At 36.1% G+C, this 10,025-nt stretch overlaps 1 protein-coding gene across 5 annotated transcripts in view; it reads left to right on the top strand.

Moving 5' to 3' along the window:
* Positions 1-1,095: 1,095 nt before the first annotated feature.
* RB1CC1 (RB1 inducible coiled-coil 1) overlaps positions 1,096-10,025 on the top strand; it is a 54,543-nt gene continuing 45,613 nt past the window's right edge. For 2 of the 5 annotated variants that reach the window (XR_001514485.1, XM_015566283.1), the window contains exons 1-6: positions 1,096-1,205; positions 2,494-2,615; positions 4,164-4,290; positions 4,471-4,641; positions 5,762-5,964; positions 8,886-9,312. Coding sequence is in view for 4 of the 5 variants with exons in the window: in XM_015566283.1 (XP_015421769.1) it covers positions 2,545-2,615; positions 4,164-4,290; positions 4,471-4,641; positions 5,762-5,964; positions 8,886-9,312 (999 nt within the window). In the remaining variant the exon portion in view is untranslated. Of the gene's footprint in view, positions 1,206-2,493; positions 2,616-4,163; positions 4,291-4,470; positions 4,642-5,761; positions 5,965-8,885; positions 9,313-10,025 lie in introns of those variants that run through there. The other 3 variants (XM_006767344.2, XM_006767345.2, XM_015566282.1) reach the window with 2 other exon arrangements.

Below are 10,025 nucleotides of genomic sequence, written 5' to 3'. Positions count from 1 at the left end.
TCTGTTAAGCACCATAAATACATTAACTCCCTCCCCCCCCTTAATTGTTGTAGCATCCCTATGATGTGCAATACCCTTGCTGAGAAAGAAATTACCCCAATCTTAGCTGTTTAAAACAACACAAATCTTATTTCACAGTTTCTAGGCATGGTTTGACTTACTCCTCTGCTTCAGGGTCTCACGAGGCTGCAGGGACGGTGTTGGCTAGGGCTAGGGGTCTTGCGTAAGGCTTGACTGAGGAATGATCTTCTTCCAAGCTCTTGGTGGTTGTCTAGATCCAGTTCTCTGCAGGACTGAGGCCTTCAGCTTCTTGCTGGCTTTTGGCCAGAGCCCAAATTCAGTTTCTTGCCACGTGAGCCTCTCCATGTGGCAACTCATTTACTTCATCAAAGCTGGCAGGGGAGGGAACCAGTGGCATGGTGGGAGGTATAATTTCATGTAATCTCAGGAGCAGTCATGTGAAATTTCATCACCTTTGATTTCATTGATTAGAAACAGATCATAGGCGCTGCCCACACCCAAGGATTGGTTGGGGTAGGGGAGAGGAGACAGGAGATGATGATGGTGGTGGTGGTGGTGGTGTCAGGATTTCACTGAAGTGTGGATGGAGGTGGAGGGGCTCTCTAAGGCAGTGGTCGCCAACCTTTCAGACCTCATGGACCACCAGTGGTCCACGGACGCCCGGTTGGCGACCGCTGCTCTAAGGTACCATTTTAATTCCTATGTTATATTAAAAAAAAAGAAACTGAAATAACTTGTTCAAGATCATGTACAAATAATGGGGCCAGAATCATTCAGGCAGTCTGGCTCCACAATTCCAGGCTCTTTTGCCATTATATTGTAAAGACTGAGAAACACTGTAGGGTTTAGCAGTTTGGGGAGTTCTTTGGAGACTTTTTGTTTGATATCTTTTAATGGTGTGGTGTGGGTCCAAGTCACATGTGGTTTCAGTGAATGTGCAGGTAGGAAAAAGACTGAGTAGAGATTACTCTTCCAGAAGGTAATTTTAAAAGGAAGAGAATAGTAACCATATATTGTCATCATATACTGAATTATTTCTCTCCATAGTAATCCAGAAATTTTTCTTTTTCAGTTCACCAAGTTTAACCAGTAATGCCATTCAGTTGCCAATATCAAGCAAAGCAAACATAAGCCAGTTTTAATCTTTTTAAGAAAAGTGGTAGTTCTTTTCACAGTGCCTGACGGTAAGTCACAGTTCCTACCTTTATAATAGATTTTTTAATAGATCTAAGGCATTTAGAACAATGATTTGGGAAGCAACTATTTTAAAACTTTTATTTGCCTTTTCTTTCTTCCCTGATAATTTTACTGTAGAGTCCATGTGGAAAGAATAGAAAGATACTAGTTTCTGGCAATTTATTGTTATCTTTCATTAATCTTAGGGATTTTTTACCCCAGTTGTTAAAAAAAAAAAGAAAAAAGCTAGACATTGAAATCTGTCTCCTAATTTCCAGGGTGGGGAATGTCCGGCCTGCGGGCTGCACAAGGCGTAAGAAATCATTTGGTTTTGTGCTGCCAAGGCATTAGGGGTGAGTTAATTAGATAGCAGGCTAATTTTTAAGTTGATAATTTTGTATAGTCCATGAATGATGTTATAAATATCCAAATGGTCCTTGGCAGAAAAAAGGTTCCCCACCCTGCTTTATTTTATAGATATTTTATAAGGTTTTGACTTCAAATAGTTAGTGGCAAAGTTATTTTAAATATTCTGATTTCCACACTCTACTGTTCACGAGGTGATAAAACTATTAGGACCTGAGTTTCTTTTTCTTTAATATATATTTTTATTTTTTCAAAATATATTTTTATTGATTTCAGAGAGGGGAAGGGACAGTGAGAGGAAAAGAGAAATATCAATGATGAGAGAGAATTAGTGATCTGTTGCCTCCTACATGCTCCACACTGGAGATCAAGCCCACAACTCAGGCATGTGCCTTTGATCTGAATTGAACCTGGGACCCTTCAGTCCACAGGCTGACACTTTATCCACCGGCTAGGGCAGGGTCCGAGTGCAGATGGAACTCGGGCAGCTCAGGAGAAGGAATTGGAACTAACTTATTTCCCCTAACTTGCAAGTTAGTGGCTACTTTATTTGTTCTTTGTAAGTTTAACCTTAAGATTTTATTGTTATAAGGAAAAGTGGAGTTAGAAAGATGTTTGATCAAATTTTTAATTTTTGTTTTTTGTTTTATTTTGAATGTAGAACAGTGACATGTACACATAACTTTTTTAACCACTGGCCATTTTGTTTAAACTATGCTTTAATGGTAAAACAGTTATGCATTTTACTCGTATCATTACTATTTGTTTTTAGGCAACAAGTTTACTTAATTGTCCAGTTAGCCATTTTAAACATAAAAACCTATGTTATTTGGTGGTGTTGTTATTTATCTAGTACAACTGTGCTGTGTTTTATGTGATGGTATCTGTATGTGTTTAAATTTGACCACTTTTCTTGTCTCTTTCTTTTAGTAACTATATCAGAGTGTGAGGTATAAGCCCACAGAATCCAGAGAAGTCATCATGAAGTTATATGTATTTCTGGTTAACACTGGAACTACCCTAACATTTGACACTGAACTTACAGTGCAAACGTGAGCTGTATTTCATTTGTTTGCATAAGCTTTGCATTTTGTACATGCAAAAACTTAACGGGAACAATTTGATTTGTGAAAACTATTGCTTTGTTAAATAAGAGTAGTGATATAGCAAGTCTTAAATGCAATATTTCATCCCAGCATATTGTTATCTTTCTCTGAAATGCTAAAGTTAAAATCATTAAGTTGTGCTTTATTCTATTTGTGTGACTATATTATTTACAAGAAACAACTCACCCACAAATATACTGATTTCAAACCAAAGTTACCAATTAGAAGTAAGTTTTCATAGCTGATTATTGCTAGCTATATATAAAGCAACATGTATCAATCCCATGTTTTTTAGTGATTTTTTAAAAAACTCCCTCATATGATTAAAGACAATATTTGACTTTTAGCCGATTTAGTGGGAATCATGTGTCTAATACTCAAGCTATGCAGGGGTTTCAAATATTTGACTAATAAATGTCCTCTTATATGGGGAGAAGTCTCAGGGGAGGAAAGATGTATTTTGAGGCCAAATGGAGGGAAATAGAAATAGCAAATCCAGGAGAGTGGGGGGCAAAAGTAGGTTTACAAGTGAGTACAGTGAACGAGTTTATTCTGGTATTATTATTATTTGCTATTTTTCATATGAATAACTATAAACCTTTTGCCCCACCCTGTATTTCTAAATCTGCTTATATTTTTATAGTGGCCATCATAGTAAAGACTTGATAACAAAATAGAATTTTGACACTGAAAATATCATAATTTATGGGATTAATAATCTTAGTTTTAAAATGGAACTGTGAAATTATTAACTTAAAATTTTTTAGTTTATAAAATGCGATTTTACCTGTAAAGGAATGATTTTTGAAAGATAGGAAAAGGATATACAGACAGTCCTCGGGTTATGTCAGACTTGACCTACGTCGTTTTGTGGTTACGTCGCCATCTCCCATTTATGTTTAAAAAAGAGTTCTGTCATTTCGATGTCTGTACATATGTGCTTTATGCTTTTTATTATTTATTTACCACAAGTGAAGGTCAGGAATTGTTTCTTTTAAATTTTTTTTTTACGGTTTCACTCATTACTGCTGTGTATGTGCTCCACGTGAGTGATGTAGGTGCTTATGTAGGTGGGTTCTGACTTACGGCGAAATCGCGTTATGTAGCACCGTAAGAATGGACCTCTGACATAACCCGAGGACCTACTATAATTTTCATATGGTTTAGATTTAATATATGGTTGTGTAATGTGATGTGGAGCTTTTATCATACAGCCTATGTTTTGAGGATTTTAACAGACCTGATGCTAATTTGAGCATATTCCTTTGCTACATTATATAAAGAGCACAAAAATAAATGTCTACTATCTGTATTTTATAGAATCACTTTTAGAAGTGGCACATAGTTTGACTTATTTACCTAAGATAAATTAATTATGAAATCCAATTCCAGAAATAAGCTTATATCAGATATTTTACATAGTATTACATTGATTGTAAGCATATTTGTCATGGGCCTAATGTAAATAACTGATTTTTTACCTTTTTATTAAAGTGTTACAGATCTTAAGCATGCTATTCATAGCAAATACAAGATCGCTATTCAGCACCAGGTGCTGGTGGTCAATGGAGGAGAGTGTATGGCTGCAGACAGAAGAGTGTGCACCTACAGTGCTGGGACGGTAGGTGTCCTGGCAGCCCTTCTACCCAAACACGCTTCAGCTTCCTCAGATAGGGCATGGGGAGCTCAGCGTTCAGAATTAAGGCTTATCTGCTTCATGTATTGAGGGCAATGTACATGTTTAGTATTTGTAATATTTTACTTCAGTGTTGTTTTTTTCTTTGCATTTTTACTTTCATAGGACACAAATCCAATTTTTCTTTTTAACAAAGAAATGATCTTATGTGAGCTTCCACCTGCTATACCTAAAACTACCTTTTCAACAGAAAATGACATGGAAATAAAAGTTGAAGAGTCACTAATGATGCCTGCAGTTTTTCACACTGTTGCTTCAAGAACACAGCTTGCAGTGGTAAGATATAAGTATATTTTGAGATGTAATAATACTTAGTTACATCTAATACAACTTAAAAAATTAACAACTGGTGCATTTAACAAAATGTAGTCTTACACATATACTTGGTAATATTTTTATGAATTATTATTAGTTATTTGTGAACATTCTAGCATTTATTACTTCTAAAGCATTCAAATCTAAATAGCAAGGTATGTGGCTCAGTTGGTTGGAGTGTCATCTCATACACCAGAAGGTGGCAGGTTCGATTCCCAGTCAGGGCACATGCCTAGATTGTGGGTCAGTGTTTCTCCTATGTTTTCTCTCCTCTTCTCTCTCTTCACTTTTCTATTCTCCCTCACACCTCCCTAAAATCAATTTAGAAAAAAAGACTATTAACTTATGAACCCAACAGCCTTACTTTTCAAATTTAATGCTATATGTTGCTTTTTCCATATCAATATCATATATAAATATATATACATTTCATTGTATTGGCACAAATTATTTATGATAGACATTGAGGTTCTTTGCATTTTATTTCATAGTATTGAAATTTAAAAAATCTTTGACTAGTCTTTATTTGATTAAGCTCTTCTTTAAAAAATACTTTTATTGATTTCAGAGAGAAAAGGGTTTTTTTTTTTTTTTTTTAACATATTTTTATTGATTTCAGAGAGTAAGGGAGAGAGAGAGAGAGAGAGAGAGAGAGAGAGAGAGAGAGACAGACATCAATGATGAGAATTATTGATTGGCTGCCTTCTGCACGCCCCACACTGGGGATTGCGCTGGCCACCCAGGCATGTGCCCTGACCTGGAATCACACCATGACCTCTGGTTCCTAGGTCGAGGCTCAACCACTGAACCATACCATCTGGACCCATTTTACTTTTGATAGTTATTGCTGAGTTGTCCTCAGTAGATGCTTTACCAGTATATACTCCCAGCAGCAATGAGTTAGGTGTTTTTCTTCCTCCACTATTATAATAAACAGGCACAAGATAAACTAAAGCATTCCCTTAACAATGCTTTCTTTAAAATGTGTTCAGCATGCATTCATGCACACATGTAAGTACATATATAGATACGTGCACAGAAACATTACCTTTTTTTTACTGTTTTTTCTTTTTCAATGTAGGAAATGTATGAAGTTGCCAAGAAACTTAGCTCCTTCTGTGAAAGTCTGGTCCATGATGAACACCTTCAACACCAGGGCTGGGCTGCAATCATGGCCAATCTGGAGGACTGTTCAAATTCATACCAAAAGCTACTTTTCAAGTTTGAAAATATTTATTCAAATTATCTGCAATCCATAGAAGACATCAAGCTAAAACTTACTCAGTATGTGTGCCATTAAAATGGATAATAAGATGTTTAAAATATCTTTGCAAAGTATCAGTAGTTTTAGTAATTAATATTTAAAGTAGGACATAATCGAAATTCATTTTTTGAGACTTTATGATACCGTTTTAATTTTTAAAAGAAACTTATTTTTATTGATTTCAGAGAGTAAGGGAGAGGGAGAGATAGAAACATCAGTGATGAGAATAATTGATTGGCTGCCTCCTGTATGCTCCCTACTGGGGGTCAAGCCTGAAACCGGGCATATGGCCTGACCAGGAATCAAACCATGACCTCCTGGTTCATAGGTGGAGCTCAAGCACTAAGCCACACCGGCTGACCTAAGATGTCTTTTATAGACTCCAAAATAATGGCCAGTTTTCCTCACCACATATTTACAAATCTTCCACATTTCTTTTTTTTGTGTTGTTTTCTTTATGTAAAAGACTTAAAATACTTTTTTTAAAAAAATATATTTTATTGATTTTTTACAGAGAGGAAGGGAGAGAGAGAGTTGGAAACATTGATGAGAGAGAAACATCGACCAGCTGCCTCCTGCACACCTCCTACAGGGGATGTGCCCGCAACCCAGGTACATGCCCTTGACCGGAATCGAACCTGGGACCCTTCAGTCCGCAAGCCAACGCTCTATCCACTGAGCCAAACTGGTTTCGGCAACTTAAAATACTTTTGACCCAAAGAATCTTTGCATCCTCTCATCTTGCTACCAACTTTCCAATAAAGTAAAGGTAACATAAAAAAAAATATATATATCTAATAGAAATGGAAAAAATTTCGCCACACCGGTTTGGCTCAGTGGATAGAGCGTCTGCCTGCGGACTGAGAGGTCCCAGGTTCGATTCCGGTCAAGGGCACGTACCTTGGTTGTGGGCACATCCCCAGTAGGAGGTGTGCAGGAGGCGGCCGGTCGATGTTTCTCTCTCATCGATGTTTCTCTCTCATCGATGTTTCTAACTCTCTATCCCTCTCCCTTCCTCTCTGTAAAAAAATCAATAAAATATATTAAAAAAAAAGAAAGAAAGAAATGGAAACAATTTCAAAACATTAACCCATCAAGGAAAATGTAATTTCCTTTTAAAATGTGGCCATATGAAGCTGCATAGGAAAGCTCAACATTTGAAACAAGGTAGTACTGGAAGTTTTATGACAAGACTTTTACCTAGCACTTAAGTATGTATAAATGTACATAAGACAAACCTAGTAGGCATAACCTGGGAAAATGGTCAGACCTTGTATTGTGTTTTTGGCCTTGAAAGTAGCAAGTTACCAGCATCGGCCTTGGCAACAGGCTTTACAATTTAAGACCCTTACAAGACACTGTCTCACCTGTGGGGAAGCACCAGCCAGCTCTGTACATTTGCTAGCTTGTAGCTTTCTAAGACTGAGTAAACTTCTTATTTTTAGAGAGTGGAGGTCTGGTTTGTAACTTTCCTTGTACTTAATTGGGTAGAAGTCTTTTCCACAAACCACCATCTATTTTGTGAACTTTGTTAGTCATCTTTTATTTGATAAATTATGAAATGGTGTAAATTTGTACAGTTCATGTATATTGATTGTGGCAAAGTTGTACAGATTTCTATATTTTGGATGAGAAATTTTTCTTCTCTCTATAATAAATTATTTCTTATCTTGGCATTTAGAAAAAATGTGGCCATTTGACTTAGGCTTGCTAAGATAGAAAAAAGCCAGTGTTTTCTAGCTCTGTTTAGATGGTTTAGATCTCTTTAGATGGTTTTCTGGTTCTTTGTATATAAGCACACCTGATACCCTTTGCTTCTTTTTAAAAAGGGATATAATGAATATGAAAATATAGAAAATGTATTTTCTACATAGCAAGGTGTGTGTGTGTGTATATATGTATATATGCTTTCAGTTTTTTGTTTGGTATTTTATTGCCTTGAATTGGGATTTTTAAACATTCATTCATTCATTCATTCATTCATTCAAGTAACCTTTAATAAAATCAAGTTTCTGTTTTGTGGGCTGAATCTTTAGAAGATTTTGGCCTCAAGTTGACGATGGGATAAATCTTGGGAAGGAAGGGAATCGTTAATTAAGACTCGAAGTATCTTTTAAAAGTTTATATAAAAACCTTTTTAAGTAACTATTTTTTAGAGAGTCACTTAAATATGTCAATTTAATGTAGGACCCTGAATGATTTTACATGTTTTTACAGAAGACTCATCATCAAGATTTTATCTTTTACCCATGGCTTTTGACAACATATGTCTACTTTATTTTCAGGGTCTGATGAATGTAAGAGTTACCTTAATCTTTATTAAGATTGTTAATTTTATCCTGTGCTTTCAGTATGTCAAAAAACCTTGATTGACTTAAAAGATAAAAATATCTTTTAAGGGGCTGCTATGGAAAATCTTTTTTTTTTAAAATATATTTTATTGATTTTTTACAGAGAGGAAGGGAGAGGGATAGTTAGAAACATCGATGAGAGAGAAACATCAATCAGCTGCCTCCTGCCCACTCCCCACTGGGGATGTGCCTGCAACCAAGGTACATGCCTTTGACCGGAATCGAACCTGGGACCCTTGAGTCCATAGCCAACGCTCTATCCACTGAGCCAAACTGGTCAGGACAAGTAAATCTTTTTTGTACGTTTGAATTTCTTATACCTTAAGAAATTAAGGTTTGATAAAAATCAGGTGCTCACTTATTTAGTGTGAACTGACAAACTTTACTTTAGAATAGAATGTAAATGTGTTGATACCTTTCTCTCTATCTAACTAGGCTTCATTTAAACACCTCCTAGATTGCTTTACCTATGTATAGCATAATAGAGAGGTGGTAAGATTTGTGTAATAATAATATGCTAATCTTTCAAAATGTTGATCTCTAATTAGAGTAGTCCTGTTATTTTCCTAACAAAACTTTTATATTTTAAGTTTAGGAACTGCGGTTTCAGTAATGGCCAAGATTCCGCTGTTGGAGTGCCTAACCAGACATAGTTACAGGGAATGTTTGGGAAGAATGGATTCTTTACCTGAACATGAAGGCTCAGAAAAGGCTGAGATGAAAACTTCCACTGAACTGGTGCTCTCTCCCGATACGCCTAGGACAACTAACAAATCCTTGTTAACCTCATTTCACAAGTCAGTGGAACATGTAGCCCCAGATACCACAGATGTTGAAAGTGGAAAAGAAATTGGGGAATCTTGTCAAAGTACTGCTCAGCAGGATGAAACTTCAGTAGATGCTAAAGACAGAGATCTGCCTTTTTTTAATGTTTCTTTGTTAGACTGGATAAATGTTCAAGATAGACCTAATGACGTGGAATCATTAGTTAGGAAGTGCTTTGATTCAATGAGCAGGGTAAGTAATGTTAATTTGATACTTTTTGTTATTGAAATTATATTACTTATACTAATTACTTTATGAAATGGGAGAATGAGTATTGTGTTAAAATAGAAATAATGAGTTTTGGAGTAAAAGAAAATTTTGTTTTTTATAGGTTTTATTTATACTGATGATTTACATTCAATGAAATACACACATTCTTCAGTAGTTAATTCTATGTATTGTTTTAATTTTGCCTAAGTTGAAAATTTGAATCTATTTTAGTCATCTCTTTTTAGCCCTTTATCACTCTAATGATTTACAGCTAGTCTTTGGTTTGTACAATTCTTTGGATTGGAAATATGTGCACATTGGACTCAGTTACCACAAAATTGAGAAAAGTGAGAAGATGTTCATATATGCACAAGTTTCAGTGCAAAGGAAGTGCTGCCTATCCTATCTAATAAAAGAGAAACATGGTAATTGGCGTACGACTGCTACCCTTCCCATTGGCTAATCAGCGAGATATGCAAATTAACTGCCAGCCAAGATGGCGGCCGGCAGCCAGGCAGCTTGAAACTAACATGAGGCTTGCTTGCTTCAGTGACAGAAGAAACCAGTGTTCCCCGCCTGCCTTGCCGGCCTCTGAGCCTACAGTTTGAACATTGTAACAAATATAGAAGCTAAACAAAACCCCAGAAACCTGCTTTCAGTGAGCCCGGGATCTCAGAGCTGGAGTTGATTATAGA

The sequence above is a fragment of the Myotis davidii genome, unplaced genomic scaffold, assembly GCF_000327345.1.
Source record: "Myotis davidii unplaced genomic scaffold, ASM32734v1 scaffold200, whole genome shotgun sequence".
In the NCBI taxonomy this organism is placed as follows: Eukaryota; Metazoa; Chordata; class Mammalia; order Chiroptera; family Vespertilionidae; genus Myotis; species Myotis davidii.
Note: the sequence above shows the minus strand (reverse complement) of the source record. Positions and strands in the feature narration are given on the sequence as shown.